The following is a 24,946-nucleotide window of genomic DNA, read 5'->3' on the forward strand; positions in this document are numbered from 1 at the left end:
TACCAAACAAAACGTTCATTTAATAACTTCAATTTAAATATCTTCTGCGTTGTAACGTTCAGATTAATAACAACTAATCCTTAGCAAATACATTTTCATTTAATAACTTGAATTTAAATATATTCTAGTTTCTAACTTTGTGGTAATGACAACAATCCTTACCAAACAAAACTTTCATTCAAGCTTCAATTCAAGTGTCTTCTACCTTCTATATTTACATTGAATAATTTCAATTGAAATAACTTGTACATTCTAATCTTGTTCGTAATAACAACTATACCTCAGCAAACAAAACTTTCATTCAATAACTACAATTTAAGTGTCTTCTACACTGTGACTTTGTGCTTTATAACAACTAAGACTTAAGAAAAACATTCATTTAATAACTTCAATTTAAATATTCATTACATTCTAACTTTGTGATTAATAAAAATTACACATTACCAAACAAATCTTTCATTCAATAATTTGAATATCTTGCACATTGTAACTTTGTGGTTTCTAACAAGTAAACCTTACCAAAACTTTCTTTCAATAAATTCAACTTAAATATCTTCCACCATTTTTACAGCTGTAACAAAGCTGTAATTACTTTTATTTGACTTTCTTCATTATACCTCTAACCTCTTCACAAAACTGTTCAAAACAACAAACAATCCACGTTTTTATTATTCAAGTTTTAGTCTCCTAATCCCTTAAGTGTTGTCACTTCACCATTACATAGTTTAGAGTGTGTGATAAATGCTTATGAATCAGAAAAAATATCCATTAATGTTGAATTCGAAGTTACAGGCCCTATATTTGATTTCATTTTATATGTATAATTGTGTGTCACGCTACACAGACTTAAAAGTCATACCAATATTTCTCTAATACTTCTTTCGTCAATATATTTATTGTTTCAACTTCCGTCTTTATTGTGATAATAAGAAAGAATATAGACATCAAAAGTTCAAGTAATATACACATCAAAAGTTCAAGTAATGTACACATCAAAAGTTCAAGTAATGTACACATCAAAAGTTCAAGTAATATACACATCAAAAGTTCAATATACACATCAAAAGTTCAAGTAATATACACATCAAAAGTTCAAGTAATATACACATCAAAAGTTCAATATACAATCAAAAGTTCAAGTAATATACACATCAAAAGTTCAATATACAATCAAAAGTTCAAGTAATATACACATCAAAAGCCCAATATACAAATAATACATGAAACAGGTCATAGAAATACTTTCTTCTTCTACAGCATATCAACCAGAATATCTCTGAACAGCTAATAGATCAGAATAAAACAAAAATAATATTAATATAAATTAATCACATAATGAATCATATAATGTATATATAATGTTTAAGATATGATATAATGTATATATAATGTATAAGATATGATATAATGTATATATAATGTTTAAGATATGATATAATGTATATATAATGTTTAAGATATGATATAATGTATAAGATATGATATAATGTATATATAATGTTTAAGATATGATATAATGTATATATAATGTTTAAGATATGATATAATGTATATATAATGTTTAAGATATGATATATATGTATAGATACTATAATGTATAAGATATGATATAATGTATAAGATATGATATAATGTATATATAATGTTTAAGATATGATATAATGTATATATAATGTTTAAGATAAGATATGATATAATGTATATATAATGTTTAAGATATGATATAATGTATACCACATTACAAGAAACAATATGTATGACATACATCACTTTGCTGAAGAACGTTCTTTAAGGTATGACATAAAGTACACAGGATCACAGGAAACAATATCTATGACATACATCACTTGCTGAAGAACGTTCTTTAAGGTATGATATAAAGTACACAGGATTACAGGAAACAATGTCTATGACATACATCACTCTGCTGAAGAAGGTTCTTTAAGGTATGATATAAAGTACACAGGATTACAGGAAACAATATCTATGACATACATCACTTGCTGAAGAACGTTCTTTAAGGTATGATATAAAGTACACAGGATTACAGGAAACAATATCTATGACATACATCACTTGCTGAAGAACGTTCTTTAAGGTATGATATAAAGTACACAGGATTACAGGAAACAATATCTATGACATACATCACTTGCTAAAGAATTTCTTTAAGGTATGATATAAAGTACACAAATTACAGAAACAATTTCTATCACATACATCATTCAGCTGAAGAAGGTTCTTTAAGGTATGATATAATCTACACAGGATTAAAGGAAACTATATCTATCACATACATCACTTGCTGAAAAGAACGTTGTTTAAGGTATGATATAAATACACAGGATTAAAAAACAATATCTATCACATACATCATTGCAAAGAACGTTCTTTAAGGTATGATATAAAATATACAGGATTACATAAACAATATCTATGACATACATCATTCTGAAGAACGTTGTTTAAGGTGTGATATAAATATACAAAATAACAAGACAGACTTTATATGACATACATCACATAAAAAATAACCTTCTCAAAGGGATGATATAATGTATATAAAATTACAACAAAGAATTTCATCACTTAAGAAAGAACCTTCGTTAAGGTGTGATATAATCTATACCAAATAAAAATAAACTATTTGTATCACATACATCATTCAGCAAAGAACGTTGTTTAAGGTGTGATATAATATATACCAAATAAAAATAAACTATTTGTATAACATACATCATTTAGCAAAGAACGTTGTTTAGGTGTGATATAATATATACCAAATAAAAATAAACTATTTGTATCACATACATCATTCAGCAAAGAACGTTGTTTACGGTGTGATATAATATATACCAAATAAAAATAAACTATTTGTATAACATACATCATTCAGCAAAGAACGTTGTTTAAGGTGTGATATAATCTATACCAAATAAAAATAAACTATTTGTATCACATACATCATTCAGCAAAGAACGTTGTTTAAGGTGTGATATAATATATACCAAATAAAAATAAACTATTTGTATCACATACATCATTCAGCAAAGAACGTTGTTTACGGTGTGATATAATATATACCAAATAAAATAAACTATTTGTATCACATACATCATTCAGCAAAGAACGTTGTTTAAGGTGTGATATAATATATACCAAATAAAATAAACTATTTGTATCACATACATCATTCAGCAAAGAACGTTGTTTAGGTGTGATATAATCTATACCAAATAAAATAAACTATTTGTATCACATACATCATTCAGCAAAGAACGTTGTTTAAGGTGTGATATAATATATACCAAATAAAATAAACTATTTGTATCACATACATCATTCAGCAAAAAACGTTGTTTAAGGTGTGATATAATATATACCAAATAAAATAAACTATTTGTATTACATACATCATTCAGCAAAGAACGTTGTTTAAGGTGTGATATAATCTATACCAAATAAAATAAACTATTTGTATCACATACATCATTCAGCAAAGAACGTTGTTTACGGTGTGATATAATATATACCAAATGAAAATAAACTATTTGTATCACATACATCATTCAGCAAAGAACGTTGTTTAAGGTGTGATATAATATATACCAAATAAAAATAAACTATTTGTATCACATACATCATTCAGCAAAGAACGTTGTTTAAGGTGTGATATAATCTATACCAAATAAAAATAAACTATTTGTATCACATACATCATTCAGCAAAGAACGTTGTTTAAGGTGTGATATAATATATACCAAATGAAAATAAACTATTTGTATAACATACATCATTCAGCAAAGAACGTTGTTTAAGGTGTGATATAATATATACCAAATAAAATAAACTATTTGTATCACATACATCATTCAGCAAAGAACGTTGTTTAAGGTGTGATATAATATATACCAAATAAAATAAACTATTTGTATCACATACATCATTCAGCAAAGAACGTTGTTTAAGGTGTGATATAATATATACCAAATAAAATAAACTATTTGTATCGCATACATCATTCAGCAAAGAACGTTGTTTAAGGTGTGATATAATCTATACCAAATAAAATAAACTATTTGTATAACATACATCATTCAGCAAAGAACGTTGTTTAAGGTGTGATATAATATATACCAAATAAAAATAAACTATTTGTATAACATACATCATTCAGCAAAGAACGTTGTTTAAGGTGTGATATAATCTATACCAAATAAAAATAAACTATTTGTATCACATACATCATTCAGCAAAGAACGTTGTTTAAGGTGTGATATAATCTATACCAAATAAAAATAAACTATTTGTATAACATACATCACTTAGCAAAAAAGTGTTTTTCAAAGGAAAATAGGATATCGGTATCGATTTGTTTGAATTGTGTTTATAGGTGAGAATGGGAATTGTTTTGGGAAGAACAGATTCGAGTGTAACAACAGTGCTTGTATATCAGATTTTTTGGTTTGTGACGGACGCAACAACTGTGGTGACAGAAGCGACGAATCAAAAAGTGGTCACTCAAAGTGCTTTGACGAACCTTTAGGTCAGTAACAAAGAATTGTTTTAGGAATGGTAGGTTATATTCTATGTTTCAAAGTAAGATAAGTAACTACCGTAGGGTATTTTAACATAATATAAACTATATTATATGGTAACAAAGTAAGATAAGTAACTACCTTAGGGTATTTTAACATAATATAAACTATATTATATGGTAACAAAGCAAGGTAAGTATATACTGTTAGAACAGTGGTTCCCAACCTTTTTTATGCCCCGCACCCCTAAAAAATTTAATATGTTCTCGCACCCTTCACAAAAATTATTTATTTAAGAATAAAGGTGAAGATGGCCAAAACAAATTTTTATAATTAGTTTTTAATGATATGTAAACAAAAACGAAACATTTAGAAAAGAAGAAATATTACAACAAACTAAAAGTTGCATAAACCCAACATGGCCTACAAAAAAATAAATTTTCATCCATGCATGAAATGAAATTTCTTTGAATTTTAAATGTTCAGATGTTCATAAGCCAATTTAAATTTAATGACTCTTTTGTTCCTGTTCATTTCTTACGAGTGTTTCAAAGCATGGCACTTTGTTCTGATAGTAATCCGCACGTCTGCCTGTGCACCCAAGTGATTTCTAGATTTTGTCTTGATTGACAAAAGGGCACTGAATCCAAACTCACATAAGTATGTCGTCACGAATGTGCTGAGCACATTTAGTGCTTTTTCACAAAGTCTTGGAAACATGTCCATTGCCGAACATCAATATTGTTCCAAAGTTTTGCTTTCAAACTGCATTTCAAGAACTCGATTTGTGCGCAGTTCAATAAGATCTTCCTTCAGTTCTTCATCATCCGACATATAAAACAAATTGAAGGAGTATGGATTTATAATCCATTCTTCAGAAATTTCCAGTTCTCCTTCAAAATATCCATCAAATGACTTTGATTCCAAATGATCCACAATTTCTTCACACACACATGGACTCATTCTCACTTACCATTTCTTCTAGTGATGGAAAATTTGAAAGATTCCCTCTTTTAACTTGTCGACACCAAAGATGTAACTTTTCTTTGAAATCATTTAACTTTTCACAGCATTTCAATATGTTTATGTTTTTCCATTGAAGAGATACACTCAGGTCATTCATACGAGGGAAGATGTCGCTCAAATAGGCTTTTGGTTGAATTCTTGTGATTCTGTTTCTCCGGGCAGATCATAGCCACGTTCCTTCAAAAAGTTTTGACTTCTCGCAGTTCAAAGAAGCGTGTTAAAGAGCCATGTGACAGCCAGCGGACTTCTGTGTGGAAAAGCAAAACTGAATGATCACTTACAAAATTTTCACAAAGCGACTTGAAGAGGCGGTGGTTCAGAGCGTGTCCCCTAATCCAGTTGATGGTGTTCACAGAAGTGTCAAGGACTTTTTTCAACTTTGAAGGCAATGGTTTTAATGCCAAATCATGTCGATGAAGAAAACAGTGAGTACCTTGAGTGCGGAATCTCTTGTTTCATCAGTGCAACAAATCCTGATTTATTTCCCAGCATAGCAGGGCACCGTCGGTACACACAGAACCAATAATTTGGATATCTAAATTATATTTCACAAAAGTCCTTCATACACTGGAAGACATCTTTCCATTTTGTGGTTGTTTTCAGATCTTCACAGAACAGGAAATCTTCCATTATGGCATCATCATGGACATATGTCACCAGTGTGATGATTTAACTTCAATTTGCAACATCAGTTGTTTTGTCCAATTGGAGAGAGATTTTCAAGGGACTAGCCCTGATATCTGTGATAACTTGGTCCAAAATGTCCGAACTTAAATCACTAATTCGGTTTTGAATAACATTATTTGATAATGACACTAATTTAGCTTATTTGAGGCTTCTTTTCCCAGAACAATTGTTGCCATTTCTAATGCAAGTGAAACCAAGCTTCACACAATCATCATTCCATTTTCTTTTCTTTGATATAATGAAGTTTTTTTGCACGAACACAGAATCAGCAAAGCACTAACTACCATAGCGTCACTTTCTAGAACATTCTCGAATATACGCCACATGACGTCATCGATTAATCTGGATACTTGTGGAAGTTTTTTGAGTCACGATCACGTGAATACATAAATAAATAATGGACATTTTAAGACGGTGTTCACGAACGTAACCTAATTAGTTGTGACGAGTATTTAGGTCACGTTTATGTTTGGTGTGTTGTTTGTTTGCAGTTGTACATTAAGATTTCGGTCTGCGTCGGTGACGGTAGAAAAGATAGTTTATCGTAACAAGGTAAAAAGCTACGTCTGTAACAAGAAAATGAGAAATAAATATCGAACGTAATTTTGAATATATAGGACAGGACCCTTAATATAAAACAACAAAACTGAAATGTTATCTCACACCCCCAAGGGGTGCGAGCACCCCTGGTTGGGAAGCACTGTGCTAGAGTTTTATGACATAATATAATCTCTATTCTATAGCAACAAAGTAAGATAAATAACTGTTGGTAGGGTATGGTGACATTATATAATCTGTATTATATGGTAACAGACGAAGATAAGTAAGTAATTGTAGGGTATTGTGACATAGTATAATATGTATTCTATGGTAACAAAGTCAGATAAGTAACTCCATCTCTGGTATGATGACATAATACATAGTATTAAATTAAAGCGAGGCTGAAAGTTGTGATATTGTGATTTGTATAGTCAAATGAACAAACGTTCGGTTCGTGGAACGATCTTATATAAGTTTTATTTAAACCAGCTTATGAGTACGTGCAGGATTAACTGATTTCAACAAACGTTCGGTTCGTGGAACGATCTTTTATAAGTTTTATTTAAACCAGCTTATGAATACGTGCAGGATTAACTGATTTTTAAAGTGTTGGCATGATGCACTTTATAACCAGAATCCTTGGTGTGTAATACAGAAGTTGAGTATAGGACGAGGTTGAAGCTAACAGAAGAAATAGGCTTGACACGTGTCTAGTTATGTTATTTCCTTGCTGTATGTTGTTTGTTGTTTCACATCTAGTGTATGGACATGAATTAAGACTTCTTATAGTTTAATAACAGGTGTAACCGAAAATGTAGCTAAACCAGTTTAGTATTTCACAATTAAACGTGTCATTCTATAGATAATAGGATTCTATGAGTGAGCGTTTCTGTATTTAATGACTGATTACTATTATTATATTTTAGACCTCGACGCTAGTTTCCCCATTAGCGGATTTATTGTAATAGTTTTTGCCATGATTCTTGCCATCCTCACCTGTGCCTTTTTTGTTGGTTCCCTGTTGGAGTCGATATTTCAGACTGTGGCGACCTTTTATGACAACACAGAACAGCAGAGCCAGTCAATGTGATTCAGTGCCCGACACCCCAATGTCAACCATCAATCACATGTCAACAGAACCCAGTAATCCTGCCTGTGACGATCCACCCCCCTTATGAAGAAGTCGTCGAAGATCCGTCATTCACGTCATCACCTCCTTCTGCTGCGTCATCTTTTGTTTAATTAATACAAGTATAAAAACTACATTACTGGGAAACATTTCACATTAGCAACCAGTGTTCTGTTGCCATCAAAGAAAGAAGGCAACAGAAAGTAACACTGGGTCTAGACTGATCTCGCGATGCTCACTGAACTGCCTCTGCTTGTTAAACAAATGCTACTTTTCCTCGTAAGAAATAATAATATGTAGTTTATTATGTATTTCTTCATTTTAGTTAAACGTCATACATTAGCTTGAGAATAGTTTAATTAAGAAAATCTTAATTTTTGCTGCACAATTTACACCAAAATTGTGTCTCTAAAAAACGTATTATGTAAATGAAACTATTAAAATATCGTTCGATTTTCAATACTCCCAAAGTTAAACTCAATAGCATTCTGAAAATGTTCAATTTAATTCTTAGACTTTGTTATTGTGGTCAATAAATATGTTATATTTTATGGTAGTAAAAAGAATTTAATTAGATATCCATGACAAAATATACGTCTGATGTTTGTGCCAACCCTATTAATAAGCGCATTTTCTTGTCACGTTTTATAAAAATATATTATTTTATTATTGTTCATGTTTTCAATTGTCAAGTTTTTCTACAATAAAATAATTTTAAACAAAAACAACACACGTTTTCGTGTACATGATCACAAAACAGTTTATTAAATTAAGTTTACACTTCGATTTTTCAGATTTTTTATCTAACAGCTCGTAACTTGTAGAAACTTAAAGGTTTTGTTTATTTGTAGTTTATTTCTTACGAGCATTGAAAAATCATTACCAATGTTTCAAATATGAAGGTTATTAATTGCCATTACTGTTGAAGAAAGTGACAAACAAGAAAAATAAACAAATTTTATTCCTAATTTTGAATCTATATAAGAGGTTAATGTTTTTACTGTCTGTTAATTTTGCACGTTAAGCATAGCACGACATAAACAGGTCAGTTATTTGACAGAGTTTGCCCTAAATTAAATACGTTGATCGACAACCGATATCACGTTTGGGTAACTAGGACTATGATAAATATTCAATATCTCCATTTTATTTAAAACGGTTCTTTATTTTCTGTTTGTGAATTATAATTATTTATGTAGTTTTTCACCGAAATAAAACACCTGGGTAGTTTGTTGTTGTTTTGTCCACTGCAGCAAGATAGAAATCTTTATCGTAAGAGATTTCCAATCAAAAGGTTAAACGAATCAGCATTTCGGTTCATGACTTTGTTATGGTAGATGTCAGTTTACATTGTTCTAATAGATATACATATTTATGAGAACTAACCAAACTTCAAAAGGTTTCTATGATAAGTAACAAGTTACAAATGAATTAATTTTGTTTGTCAGATATTCATCAATTTACGAATATGATTATCTCTACAAGCGTCACTCTATGTTCTTGTAAGACACACAGGTATGTCTGCGGACTTATAACACAAAAAAACTGGATTTCGATACCCGTAGTGGGCAGAATAGAGATAGTCCATTGTGTAGCTTTGTGCTGAATTCAAAACAACAAGAACAATGTTCTTGTGGAGTGTTACGAGTGTTAGTTTGTGTGCATAACATACGTAAACCTGTCCTGATATATATATATATATATATAAAACCTAAAGATTTGTTTACACTGTGTTTTGTATAGTTATGACACACCAGAATACTACAAAACACTGCAAAGGGTAGAATATGTTATATTGAAATCATTTGGAATGGAAAACAAGCAAATCACACGATAGCCACAATGATATACATCGCAGTGAACGGTATACATCAGAACTACCAGAAGTTAGTTTGAAGTCTTAAATAATTCATTGCTGTTGAGAAGAACTAAAATATCCATATACTCAGACCTTAAAGATGCATCCAGTTGTGGTACGGATATTACTTATAGTTTGTTTGTTTTGGAATTTCGCACAAAGCTACTCGAGAGCTATCTGTGCTAGCCGTCCCTAATTTAGCAGGGTAAGACTAGAGGGAAGGCAGCTAGTCATCACCACCCACCGCCAACTCTTGGGCTACTTTTTACCAACGAAAGTGGGATTGACCGTCACATTATAACGCCCCACGGCTGGGAGGGCGAGAATGTTGGCGCGATGCGGGCGCGAACCCGCGACCCTCGGATTACAAGTCGCCCGCCTTACGCGCTTGGCCATGCCGGGCCTTTATTTATAGTTAAGTACATTAGAAAACATAAGAGTATGGTGTACCACGATTCTTTGTTTATTTCCTTGTTGTATACAACGTAATATCTGAGCTCTGCCCACCAAGTTATAAATCGAGAAAGTGGTCTCGTGAAACATTGCACGTCTCGTGACTTCATATGAAGTCTTCTAACAGGTGAGAGCACAAAGTGTCGTCCACGTGTTCCATCCAAAGATCAACATTACATAATTAAGAGGTGTTTATTCTGAATCTGTACAGTGATGTGTCCCTCACGTTTATGATGCTTTCTGAATTTATGTAGTGATGTGTCCCTCATCTACATGATGTCTTCTGAATCTATATGGTGATGTGTTCCTCACCTTCATAATGCCTTTTGAATCTATATAGTGATGTGTTCCTCACCTTCATGATGTCTTCTGAATCTATATAGTGATGTGTTCTTCATCTTCATGATGCATTTTGAATTTATATAGTGATGTATCTCGTCTACATGATGCCTTCTGAATCTATATAGTGATGTGTTCCTCACCTTCATGATGAACGACTCTTCAATGGTTCTACTATTTATTCCTTCAACATCCTCTCGGTATTTCACAAAAGCCTAGACGTCATTTGTTTTTCTCTGCATGTTGAGAATGTTGTCAAAACTGAAGTACCTGGTATTATTAACCCATTAGCATAGTCCTTGAACAATTCACTAAGTTCATGTCTTTGTGTTGAATTCAAACTGTTAACACACCGCTCAGCTAAAACTTTCAATCATTCTGGAAGCCGTGTATTGATATTCAGATGTAATACTGTGGCTGAGACACTTCTACAGGGTTGACTGGCGCCACTTTTGCCATTGTTATCGAGGCAACAATAATTTTAACTGGAAGTTGAATGTTTGAAATTATGGAATAACTTTTGAACAAAGTAAGTACTCAGACAAAAAATGGTTTACCAGACAGTGTAATGTTTCGTGCACCAATTCTTTTACACTAGGGTGACAACAACATACTTTTATGAGTCTTTAACACATTATGATAAAACAACAACTAGTGGTTCTTCTACATTCATGGACGTAGTCCGCAGGTTCTGTACCTAACTTGTTGGCACCTTGATGGTTCTTACAATGCTACTAGTTTTCTTTGTGTTCCAGTTATATGATTCACTGTCACCACTTTGCGAAAGAAATCAAATCAACATCCATGAGGACAAGATATTCGTAAGGAGATAGAAAATACATTCATGTGGAATTTCCTTAAATCATATGTGAGAAACTCTAGATTCCCATGGAAATCTATTCTTCTTTACTTTTAAGTTGACCTTACGAGTTGATAATTGCTACACTCAGTCACTTGCACCTTGTCTAAATGGCACAGATTGAACTATTCAGGCTACGGATCACGTGTTTCACCAAATGGTGATATTTCGTATCACCACTGGTTAACTATGTGTGTTTCCCATAACAAACTGGTTTGTGTCAGTGTTCTCTTTACGATACTGATTAGTGTGTTTTCTTTAAAGGTTAGGATGAAAGTTTCCAGAAGAATATTCCATAATTTTAGTTTATCCAGTTGCCATTCTCATCTTACACGGGAAAGTTTAGTGGTGGGGCTCAAACCCACACCACGGAATACGAGGCGAGCGCCTTGACCCCAGGCTCATCACCCAGTTGTTGAATGTAATTCGATATACAAATTAAATAATTATATTCCATATTGAAATCTATACATCTTTGATATTATACAACCATGTGCATTGCACTAAATAGTGGTATTTCACCAAGGTAAAATTGAAGTTTCATCAGTTTACTTTCATAATCACTTCTACGACTTCTGAAAGAGTCGAGTAATCCGTCTAGAACTACAGAACATATTCGTCCATCTTGGAGAATATGGCGTGATAAAATTTATTCCAAAGACGTGATCATATAAGCAGTGCTTAAACTTTCAAGATATGCTTGTGACTTCTATTGTTATTATTATTATCAAATATACCATGTTGTGCAAGATAACTTGTCCGTCATTCGTCACTGTCAAGACAATTAATAACGTAGTTGCAAAATTGAAGGTTATATTTTTGTACATTATTGTGTTTTGCCATCTAGTGTTCGAATATATTACTACAGTATTTAAAATGAGAATGCTTTTTTTAAGGTTTAATCTTAGTCCGAGGTTTGGCTCTACGTGCTGGACAGAATGCATTCAACTTTGGAACTAAAACAAAAACAGCATATCGATTTTTTAAAGATTGATTTAAATAAATATTTTCATTCCAGTTGAAACAGAGCATATTAAAGGTGGAATTCGATGTTGACGACAGCTAAAGAACGAGTTTAGGAGGTGTGTGTTCACATAAAAAATAAATGTTTGTTGAAACATAGCAGTTTATCATGATTATATAACAAATTAGTAATTTTACAGTTATTTGTAAAATATTACTATTTAACTGTATAACTTAGTTTCTCAGCTGTGTAATTAGGCTCGGCATGGTCAGATAGTTAGAGCGCTTAACTCTAAATCTAAGGGTCGTGGATTCGAATGTGTATCTCCCCAAACCATATTCGTCTTTTCAGCCGTAGGGGCGTCATAATGGTAGATCAATCCCATTATTCGTTGGTAAAAATAGTAGCTCACCAGTTAGCGGTGGGTGGTAATGAATAGCTGCCTTCCCTCTAGTCTTACACCGTTAAATTAAGGACGGCTAGCGCAGGTAGTCCTTGTGTAGCTTTGTGCGAAACTCCAACAAACATGTATAATTCTGATAATTGCTTACTTCTATATTATTTCATGGACAGGGAATCCAGTCTTCTCTAAACTGAGATTATTTTGAATATAAATTTAATTTTTTTTTTTTTTTTGGTTTTCAGATAATTTTCACGTTACGTATTTAGCCATCAGACAGTTACATTATCTTTTCACAATAGTTGTATTTCTAAATTTGTCCACAAACCAAGTTTTTATCTCCAGTTATATAGAACATGTACCTTATTGTTGAACTAATATTCTTGCTATTAAAAAAGAAATCAGAACGTGTTTGATTACACCCTGTTAAATCAATCATGTCCTCACCATTATAATAAATAATAGGTAAGCTTCTATTTCAGGTATATACTTCCTTCAACCTCCATATATATACATGTAACTGTTAAAAAAATCACTGAACTTCGCTGTCCTTCAAGCAGGCTTTTAGTGATGACAGTATTACTTTACTTTGTTACATGTTTCTTTATAGTACTGATTACTTATCTTGTGTTACAGTGAAACGTTTAACAACTGGTTTCCTTGTAGTCATCAATACCTGTCCTTTTAAAACTTAGCTGGTCTGGTTGTTAAGTCATCTGACTCGCAATCAGCCAATTGCTTGTCTCTCTAACGGCCATCACAGATGGTCTAGCAACTTTCGGGAAAACTCTAAAACACAACACATAAGGAATAGGACAGACTTTGTTTTATTTATTTCCTAGAATTTGATTTTGTTTATATAGACCGTAAAAACTGAAACAACTGTAGAGGATTTATGTACGATAATGGGTTATCATCTGCTCAGGGTTATTTATTTTTGTTGTTCGAAACTTCATCTGAGAAATTTGTAAGAATTCATTGTCCCCACCTAACATGGAGTCCGAAAGGTGGAGGTAGATTAAGGAGTGCACCAGTTACAGGGACACAGTACCAGATGTAATGTCCACAACAACTACTTAAGATAACCAATAATGACATTTAGTTGACCTAGTCACAACTGAACAGGTTACTGACCCTGTGGGAGAAGAGGTGAGTTACTCACACAACAATCACATATGGAAAACACAAGAACGTTTTGATAGCAGAAAAGAATGTCTTTTTGAGATGTACAGAAATCCATATCAAGAGGTTGTTTATTATATATATAACCTCAATATTTGATAGTCAAAATAAAACTAAAAATAAAGATGTCTTCCCAAATTTCAGAGTTTAAGACATGTCACGACAATGTCTCACATCATGCAGCTGATACTAAAGTTCTGAAAAGTCCTGGAGTGAGATATTTCTATTCTATACCATAACCTTTTCATCACAAACACACAATTTTAGTTTACTAACACAAACGTAGCGTGTGTTACTAATCGTAGTGTTCACACCTCATTGTAAAATGTGAACATTTCTAACAAAATATGTATATATATTATATTCTTTACTGGGAAAGTGGTTTCTGTAGTCATACTCATTCATTGTATTAAATGATTCAAAGTACACAGCTCTAACTTTTCATAAGTTTTTAAAGATACAAACTGTAATGTAATATCACGATGTGGGTAGGTGGTGAGGAATGTTTTAAAAACACCCTCAACATGGGTGGATTTACTCTTTATGTATACCTTTTTGTTATTTACCAGTTTACATAAAGGTGGATCTAACAGGGGTAAAAATTTTGCTCAATAAACATATTATAATGAGATAAAAATCCAACGGTTATACCTTTCACTATATTTAATTATTTTATTAGTAAAGCTTTCTTATAAAGATTTGAAAACTTCCAATATAATCTGTATTCTAGTACTGTTACATTACCATTAATGTTCAAACAGCTGTGGTAAAAAGTGTATGTATGTTTTTCTTACAGTAAAGCCACATTGGGCTATCTGCTGAGTCCATCAAGGGGAATTGAAACCCTGATTTTAGAGTTAGTGGTAAAAACACTGTACGACTTTCTTGTCAGCTTTATACTTTACACGGTATTAAGAACTTGTGATCAACAGTCAACTAGTTACATACATGTTGATTGGAATCAAATACCATGAAAAGTTATTAGTGAAGGAAGACAAGTTAGTACAAAACACAAATGATTAAACGTTAGTCATACATCTGTAGATCTGAATCAGTCGATGTTACATGGATAATCCTTTCTAACTAATGTCATATCCTGGAGATTACTTACAAGATATTCTACAAATGTAGCAGCGGATGTTACACGGTTAATCCTCCCTAACTAATGTCATATCCTGGAGATTATTTACAAGTCATATATATGTAGATCTGAATCAGTCGATGTTACACGGTTAATCCTCCCTAACTAATGTCGTATCCTGGAGATTATTTACAAGTCACACATCTGAAGATCTGAATCAGTCGATGTTACACGGTTAATCCTCCCTAACTAATGTCATATCCTGGAGATTATTTACAAGATATTCTACAAATCTAACTAAGAGAAAAATTGTAAATAATAGAAGACATTTTTTTACCTACAAAAATAAGTACTAAACACATGTTACTCTGTGAAAGTAATATACAATTATCAACGATCATTTCAAGGTGTTCGGCACTCAAAACAAAAAGACAACTAATATAGATATTGAAATAAAACTTTTTATTAGTCATGTTTTCACTTTACCTAAATAATTGTTTCATCAACACAATGATATATCTTGTTCATAATATAACCCTCAAACTTTCCTTTTACTTCATGAACTCAGTCTATTTATCATCCATATTATTTATAAAGGCTTTATTTATCTTACATTAAGAGTAGTTGATATACAATTCAAAGTTACACATTTAATATTTTTTTTTCAGGACTAACATCACAACAGATTTTAAAAACAACAGATATAGATGTTGTGGTATGAGTAGCTCTAATCAGAGTTCACTACTAAAGTATCACTGAAATATTGGTTTCACGTAAGTTATTAGATGTTAGGATGACCAAGGTAACGTCATTGGTTGAGGATTTTGAAGATAAGACATTACTACTGCTGAGACCGATAGCCTACAAAAACAATAAAAATATGACTTTTGTTTAAACAAAACTCATGACTGGATACCTGAAATATGACTAATAGACATGTTTGGTTATTGTTAACTGGGTCTTACAGTCAGATCTGGAAATGTTTGTAAGAAACAGATACCATAACTATTATGGTATTCAAGATCAGGTGTGTAAAATTACATATACTAAACCAGGCACATCTTACAGTGTCATGACTTCAGTTCTTTCTCTTGAAACACCACATTCCTATTTCTCTTATTGGTTAAGTGTACTTCACATTGAAGAGCTACTGTGATTTTTAATACATCAGCTGGAAAATTAATACACCATCAATCGTACACAAGGTTTAGAAATACAGTAGTTAAATTCTATTCCATTTTACCATGTTGATAGTAATGTTTATAAACAGATAACAAATTAACAAGGAAACCTTTCTACACTGAAAGTAACATTTAAAAACCTAACTTTCACATAAAGTAGGTGCTTCTGATAACAACTGTTTATTTTATAAAAATATCTCCTACCTAATGTGTTTTCTTTATATATTGTTTCAGTTTTTGTTCAGACAGACATGTGCATTTCTGTTAGGTTTCTTTTACTCTATCCAAGTGCTAACCATTATTGAGAATGTACTATTACAGCTCTCAAACTTGTTCCAAACACATTTAGGTATTCCTGAACATGTTCCAAACACATTTAGGTATTCCTGACTGAAGATGAAATGTTAGAAACAACAACCCTGGAGTTCTAGTACACCATCACGTAACTTCTCTAGTTTTAATTCTCTTCAGGGTTTTAAAGCAGGTTAATAAACAGATTTATTAACATTTTACTCTACTAATACAATTAGTTCAAAGAGAAATGCATTATATACACTGGATGTGCTGAGAAACAATGTCTGGTTACTCCTCTGGCAACTGGTGTACATTAATAGTTTATAATCTAATATCACTAACAGGAAGACCAGGTGTACATTAATAGTTTATAATCTAATATCACTAACAGGAAGATCTGGTGTACATTAATAGTTTATAATCTAATATCACTAACAGGAAGATCAGGTGTACATTAATAGTTTATAATCTAATGTCACTAACAGGAAGATCTGGTGTACATTAATAGTTTATAATCTAATATTACTGACAGTAAGATATGGTGTACATTAATAGTTCATAATCTAATATTACTGACAGTAAGATATGTGTACATTAATAGTTTATAATCTAATATCACTAACAGTAAGATATGGTGTACATTAATAGTTCATAATCTAATATTACTAACAGTAAGATATGGTGTATATTAATAGTTCATAATCTAATATTACTAACAGGAAGATCTGGTGTACATTAATAGTTTATAATCTAATATCACTAACAGTAAGATATGGTGTATATTAATAGTTCATAATCTAATATCACTAACAGTAAGATATGGTGTACATTAATAGTTCATAATCTAATATCACTAACAGTAAGATATGGTGTACATTAATAGTTCATAATCTAATATTACTAACAGGAAGATCTGGTGTACATTAATAGTTCATAATCTAATATCACTAACAGTAAGATATGGTGTACATTAATAGTTCATAATCTAATATCACTAACAGTAAGATCTGGTGTACATTAATAGTTCATAATCTAATATTACTAACAGGAAGATCTGGTGTACATTAATAGTTCATAATCTAATATTACTAACAGTAAGATATGGTGTACATTAATAGTTTATAATCTAATATTACTGACAGTAAGATATGGTGTACATTAATAGTTCATAATCTAATATTACTAACAGGAAGATCTGGTGTACATTAATAGTTCATAATCTAATATCACTAACAGTAAGATATGGTGTACATTAATAGTTCATAATCTAATATTACTGACAGTAAGATATGTGTACATTAATAGTTTATAATCTAATATCACTAACAGTAAGATATGGTGTACATTAATAGTTCATAATCTAATATCACTAACAGTAAGATATGGTGTATATTAATAGTTCATAATCTAATATCACTAACAGTAAGATATGGTGTATATTAATAGTTCATAATCTAATATCACTAACAGTAAGATCTGGTCTACATTAATAGTTTATAATCTAATATCACTAACAGGAAGATCAGGTGTACATTAATAGTTTATAATCTAATGTCACTAACAGGAAGATCTGGTGTACATTAATAGTTTATAATCTAATATCACTAACAGGAAGATATGGTGTACATTAATAGTTCATAATCTAATATTACTGACAGTAAGATATGGTGTACATTAATAGTTCATAATCTAATATTACTGACAGTAAGATATGTGTACATTAATAGTTTATAATCTAATATCACTAACAGTAAGATATGGTGTACATTAATAGTTCATAATCTAATATTACTAACAGTAAGATATGGTGTATATTAATAGTTCATAATCTAATATTACTAACAGGAAGATCTGGTGTACATTAATAGTTTATAATCTAATATCACTAACAGTAAGATATGGTGTATATTAATAGTTCATAATCTAATATCACTAACAGTAAGATATGGTGTACATTAATAGTTCATAATCTAATATCACTAACAGTAAGATATGGTGTACATTAATAGTTCATAATCTAATATCACTAACAGTAAGATATGGTGTACATTAATAGTTCATAATCTAATATTACTAACAGGAAGATCTGGTGTACATTAATAGTTCATAATCTAATATCACTAACAGTAAGATATGGTGTACATTAATAGTTCATAATCTAATATCACTAACAGTAAGATATGGTGTACATTAATAGTTCATAATCTAATATTACTAACAGGAAGATCTGGTGTACATTAATAGTTCATAATCTAATATTACTAACAGTAAGATATGGTGTACATTAATAGTTTATAATCTAATATTACTGACAGTAAGATATGGTGTACATTAATAGTTCATAATCTAATATTACTAACAGGAAGATCTGGTGTACATTAATAGTTCATAATCTAATATCACTAACAGTAAGATATGGTGTACATTAATAGTTCATAATCTAATATCACTAACAGTAAGATATGGTGTACATTAATAGTTCATAATCTAATATCACTAACAGTAAGATATGGTGTACATTAATAGTTCATAATCTAATATTACTGACAGTAAGATGTGGTGTATATTAATAGTTCATAATCTAATATTACTAACAGTAAGATCCCACTTTCTTTAAACACTCCTCATCCACATAAAGATACATTGAGAAGTGACTATATGACTATATATGAATACAATGTTAATAACAATATTTATTTTAAAACAATTGGGGGAAATATAACAACATCCTTTTTATATTACTATAGAACTCCAATTCTTCAAGACATACACATATTGTACATAAAACAATAAACATGTACTCACATGAAACTACTTAGTATCTGCTTGGTATCATCATTGATGCGTGTGTTAGCAAAGCTAATACTGGAACAGTATAATGCAACCCATGCACACCACTTGAGCTGTGAATAAAAACAAATGTAAGTATTCCTACAAGTAAACTATTGCAAGGGTAACATAAATCAACTTACAATTCTCTTTACGGCTTATCAAGTATGGACTGACTTTATTATCTCTTGTTTAACATACCATGTAAGTGAAAGACTATGCATATTAACACACACATATAGTTTGATTGATAAATGTCTTTAAAAACTGCACAATGAACTTTTTATATCAATTTGTTCTCCTTCTGTATGACTAGCACCAGTTCAAACAATATTTTACAATTAAAGATACATTCTTGTTGTAAGTATGCATTGCAAATGTTAAGACTATACTTATGTATTGTTTCAATAAATGAAACATAAATGAACAAGACATGAGGACAATAATAAATGCTACTCATCACATTAACGGTATAAAAATGTAAATGTACCTTATGGTGTAATTTGAATGGTCACTTTATAGTTTATCAAATCCAAAAGAAATATTATTAGTTTTCATAACTCTACATGTAAGATTATATTACTGAATTGTATTTAAAAGCTATATATAATATTCTAAATAACATTCCCATGTTACAGAACATGAGAAATTCACTTACACATTGTAAACCTAATCTGAGTTTAGCCTACTTTGTGGTTTTCATCTCTACCATGTATATATCTACTGAAAATATTTTTTTATACATACTACATTAATAAATACCCTACAACAAGATAAATTGATGGGAAAAAAATGTATTAAGGTATATCAGACCCACTTTCATCATCAGGCCACACATGCTGAAAACCATACTAAGTACGTTCATGTAGTCTGGTGTTGGATCATCTCCTGGTGCTCCTGGAGTCCCAGAGGCAGGGGCTTTGTACCTAAAGTAAGGTTATTTAAAAATCAGTGTACATCAAAAACTTTCTTTTTTCATCTCACATCACCATAGCTGTATTTCTGTGAAGATATGTTAAGCTTTAAACCTACAATGATTTAAAAATTGTTTTAAATGTTTTTAGGTATCATGCAAGCAGCATACTAAACACTGTTGTATCTTACAAATCCTGTCTTTATTGAAGTGAAAATTTAATAAGATCGATATAATTAATCTAAAAATATTTGATACAGATGTATACTTATGTTTATAAGTTTTGATATCATACGGAGCTCCGAGAAACAATTACTGTTAAAATACCTCATACAAACTAGTACTCCAATATTCATCCTTTTATTGTGACTTAACATATCTTACAACTACAGAGTATTTTAAACTTATAAAATAGTTCCACAGCACCTATAAATATCACTAACAAATTATATGAAACTTAAGAATCAGTTCATTAAGAATAGTGACTTTTAGCATGTAAACAAAGGGACAACAAGGGACCTCTTGGTCCTTCATGGCTGTCCTTACACGAATACTGAATCACCAACTTCAAGTGTCTGATTTCCACTCCCTATTTGTTTATTTCTGTATTAGGTTTTAACTTATTGCTTACTCTATATAATTAAAACAGTTACTATATCTTGTGACATCTGTGGTGTTTTGGCACTGCTGTTTATATCTTCAGTTTTTAGTCAGTTACTTGACTCGTAGCAAACCTCTATATTTAACAGTATGTTTTCTCATTTTAAAGTCTTCAAGGTTTCAAATGTATTCTTTCATTTACAGACATTTTTTTTCTTTCTCTTTCCAAGTTTACTTGTCTCAAGTGAACCTGCAAGATGGTTTGTATGAAACTATTACATGGTTTATGTGAACCTGTAACATGTAGTTATTCTGTTTCATTTCTTTTGTTACTGTTCTTCATGTGCAATAACATAGTTGAGTAAATACAAAAACTTTGATAGTTTTAAAAGTTTCCTGACTAGTTAGTTATAATAAAACCTGTATCATTTAAGAAGAAATATTCCTTTTTTCTTTTTTTTTTACGTAGAAAGAAATATCAGAAGTCTGTTTAAAATACTTGAAAAACTTTCCTATTAAATTGTTGTTTTACACATGATTTCTTGTTAAAATGATAAATTTTACTCAATACAAGAACTGTACAAATATGGCTACTAAAATACTTGGAGAATACAAGATAAAACACAACTGATACAAGGAGAAATGTTATTGACAAGCCTAGTTTTAGCTTCTAGTCTCATTATAATAAAACCTAAATAACTTTTTACATAAAATGGACTAAAGAAATTGCCTAAACCTACTCTTTATAAACACGTATCCAAAAGGTGATCTGGTTTGGGCCAGAAATAGAAACTGCTTAGTCTTTCAGACAATAAATTGCACAGTGCAAGACGTGTGTCTTATGCACAGTGTGTAACATCAGTTCACTTTAGTTATTATATTAATACTTTCATATTATCGTAAACGTCAATATAAGTTACAGAAAAATGAAAAATGTTTCCATTTACCATTTTATATGTTTAGTTTTGTATCGTGGTTTGTGTTTCATCAGCATTTTAAGGATTATAGAAACACTTAATTTCTTATATTCGAGTGTGTATGTGTTTTCTTATCGTTTCAAATTTTTTGATTACTATTTATAAACAATACATATTTTTTCACACAAGTTACTCTGTAACTTAAAATTCATTTCCAAGTAATTAACCATCAATAAAAACAGGGTTAAATAACATTAATAATATTTCACGAAGTGGATAATTTAGCTATTCATGTTAAAAAAGAAAGATATCTTGAAGAAATTTGAGTTATTATTACATTGATCAACATCACATGGTTATGTACTTAAGAGCTGTTTACAAAATTAAACAATCTTACAGAATACTGAAAGAGACTGGTGCTGATTTTGAAGTCATTTAACTGATTCTCCCAACAGTTTGTTGGTTAAAGTAAACATGACCTGTCAGTACTGAAGGTAAAAAATAGAAACTTTATAATCCAAGGTTCACCTTTCTTCCTCAGGGAAAATCTGAAAGATTTTTCAGAATTATCGATAGAAAGACCATGTCAGTTGCTGTGGCTTTTATCAGAACACCTGATAAAGTAGCCCATGAAGCCAGTTTTATGTGTTCTACCCATGACTAATAAATCTGACACAAGAATAATGTTTCCAATATAAAATTGCTCAAAAAATTCCACAGCTGGGACTCATGGATCCTTTCTTAAATAAAAATTCCAACACTAAACAGTTCACAAACACCACTGAATAGTTTACAATTATATAAAAAATTAAGTAACTGAGCCAAGTAACTCTGGATGATGCAAACCAAAAGTATACAATAAAATGTAGATGGCCATATTTAGGTCTTTTTATTTTTTATTCCCTTTCTTGAGCAAAAGTTCAAAATCAAAATAGTGCATTTGCGCTGTCACTGTTTCTAGTTACCGTACACAACCTAAAGTAACTAAACCAGCTAATTCTGGGTGATAGATGACAATATATAGAAACACAAAATAGATTATCGTAAGGTTGATAAGAATTGTTAAGTCTGCTGGTGATACAACAGTCTCTTAATTTTGTATGCAATGTGTTGGTGCCAATGAGAAAACAAATATATGTGGAATTTTCTGCCCTATTTACAGGAATAGTGAAAAATGGTATTGTATCTCCTTACTAGTCACTAGTTAGGCCTCATTTGTAAAGCTGTGTTCGGTTACCATAAGTTTATTTTGTATCTGACTCGTGAGTATCTTTAATAACAGGTAGATAATTTTATCTTACATTACCTCTGAATTTTTTCTGGCCGTTTTGGATCGGAAGGGTTAATTGGAACAGACATAATAACAATAAATAAAACTATTTTACACCTAAATTGTTATACAACTAGAATTCAGAAACAATGAGTGCTGCCCTCTCGATTGTGACCACATTTATTTATAAAATAAATAGTTTATTTAATAAACTAATAAAATAATAATAAATAAAATAAATTAATAGTTATATATATACACTGCTGGCCAAAATCTTAAGATCAATGAACATAAAGACAAAATATGCATTTTGCATTGTTAGACTCAACCATTTATTTGAGTAGAGTTTTGAAAGATGAAAATAAAAAAAAATAAAAAGAAAAAACTTTTTTAGTATCTAATAGGGAAAATGTGAATACTATGAAATTAGCCTAAATACTAGCTGGTCAAAAGTTTAAGACCATACTGAAACGAAGCGTTATTCGGTAAACACGTAAGGAAATGTAATCATTTGTGTTCAAGCATTAGCGTTGTCAACATCTCCCATTGACATCTCCTGTGTTACATTGAGTAAAAACATAGCAAAGGCTAAAAAGTTCACAGAGTTTGAACGTGGCAGAATTGTCGGGCTGCAAAGCAAGGTCTCTCTCAACGTCCCATCGCTGGTGAGATTGGGCGTAATAAAACTGCTGTTGCAAGTTTCTTAAAAACTCCTGAGGGATAAGGAAGGAGAATTTTAAGTGTTCGGCACAAGAAAATTTCGCCAGCGTTGAGCAGGAGGATTCGACGGATTGTCCGGCAAGACACCAGCCAATCGTCTAACCAGATTAAGGACCTTACGGACACAGAATGCAGCTTAAAAACAATAAGACGGCATCTACGAGAGAAAGGTTTTAAAAACCGTAAACGTCTTCAAAGGCCACGCCTCTTTCCACACCACGAAACAGTTCATTAAACTTTGCTGAGAAGCACCAAACATGGGACGTAGAAAAGTGGACGATGGTTTTGTTCTCTGATGAGAAAAAATTAACATGGATGGCCCAGATGGCTTCCAACGTTACTGGCACGATAAGGATATCACACTGGAGACATTTTCTACACGACACGGTAGAGGATGTTCCATCATGATCTGATGTGCTTTCTCCTTCCATGGAACAATGAAGCTTCAGGTTATACAGGCGCGTCAAACAGCAGCTGGTTACATTGGCATGTTGGAGAGAGCATCCTTATTGACAGAAGGCCCTCGCTTGTGTAGAAATGACTGGATCATTCAGCAGGACCACTATGCAATCCACAATGTTTGCAGGAAAAAGGACTTTTTCATGGCGAATAACGTGATTCTTTTGGACCATTCAGCGTGTTCGCCCGAACTGATCCCCATTGAAAATATTTGCAGGTGGATGGCAAGGGAAGTCTATAGAAATGGATGACAATTCCAAACAATGCATGATCTTCGTGAAGGCATCTTCACCACTTGGAATAACATTCCAGCCAGCCTTCTGCAAAAGCTTATATCGACCATGCCAAAACGAATGTTTGCAGTTATTCGCAGTGACTGCCGTGCAAGTCACTACTGAGACCTCTTGTTAGGCACTTCCTACCCTGATAAAGTCTTCTTTTTGATATGGTCTTAAACTTTTGACCAGCTAGAATTTAGGCTAATTTCATAGTGTTCACATTTTTCCTATTGAATGCTAAAAAAGTTTTTTATTTTTATTTTCTTTTTTCTCATTTTCATCTTTCGAAGCTCTTCTCAAATAAGTGGTTGAGTCTAACAGCGCAAAATGCATATTTTTTCTTTATGTTCATTGGTCTTAAGATTTTGGCCAACAGTGTGTATATATAAAGCTGCAGTGAAATAAAATATAACTTTAACCTTACAGTAT

General features: G+C 31.4%; 2 protein-coding genes across 13 annotated transcripts in view; one reads left to right on the plus strand and one right to left on the minus strand.

Annotated features, from left to right (window-relative positions):
• Nucleotides 1-9,148, plus strand: part of LOC143238208 (uncharacterized) — a 46,574-nt gene extending 37,426 nt beyond the window's left edge. For 6 of the 12 annotated variants that reach the window (XM_076478232.1, XM_076478234.1, XM_076478240.1 and 3 more), the window contains 2 exons: nt 4,394-4,546; nt 7,718-8,387. In XM_076478232.1, coding sequence (XP_076334347.1) covers nt 4,394-4,546; nt 7,718-7,881 — 317 coding nt within the window. In that variant the 3' untranslated portion in view covers nt 7,882-8,387. Of the gene's footprint in view, nt 1-4,393; nt 4,576-7,717 lie in introns of all 12 variants that reach the window. The other 6 variants (XM_076478236.1, XM_076478239.1, XM_076478241.1 and 3 more) reach the window with 5 other exon arrangements.
• Nucleotides 9,149-15,495: 6,347 nt separating this feature from the next.
• Nucleotides 15,496-23,232, minus strand: LOC143238682 (PAT complex subunit Asterix-like). The gene is made up of 4 exons (XM_076479114.1): nt 23,097-23,232; nt 20,178-20,286; nt 19,337-19,434; nt 15,496-15,917 (listed from the first exon to the last, which is right to left on the minus strand). Exons 1-4 carry the CDS (start codon nt 23,147-23,149, stop codon nt 15,845-15,847), a joined length of 333 nt encoding a protein of 110 aa, XP_076335229.1. The 5' UTR covers nt 23,150-23,232; the 3' UTR covers nt 15,496-15,844.
• Nucleotides 23,233-24,946: the final 1,714 nt, after the last annotated feature.

The sequence above is a fragment of the Tachypleus tridentatus genome, chromosome 13 (genome assembly GCF_004210375.1).
Source record: "Tachypleus tridentatus isolate NWPU-2018 chromosome 13, ASM421037v1, whole genome shotgun sequence".
Lineage (NCBI taxonomy): Eukaryota > Metazoa > Arthropoda > Merostomata > Xiphosura > Limulidae > Tachypleus > Tachypleus tridentatus.

What these genes read in the sequence shown, in the direction of transcription:
- LOC143238682 (XM_076479114.1), bottom strand. Translation starts at nt 23,149, where the DNA reads ATGTCTGTTCCAATTAACCCTTCCGATCCAAAACGGCCAGAAAAAATT. An exon ending in TGTGTGGCCTGATGATGAAA is followed by an intron (nt 19,435 to 20,177) that starts GTGGGTCTGATA and finishes TTTTATTCACAG; the next exon opens with CTCAAGTGGTGTGCATGGGT. An exon ending in CAGATACTAAGTAGTTTCAT is followed by an intron (nt 15,918 to 19,336) that starts GTGAGTACATGT and finishes TTGTTTTTGTAG; the next exon opens with GCTATCGGTCTCAGCAGTAG.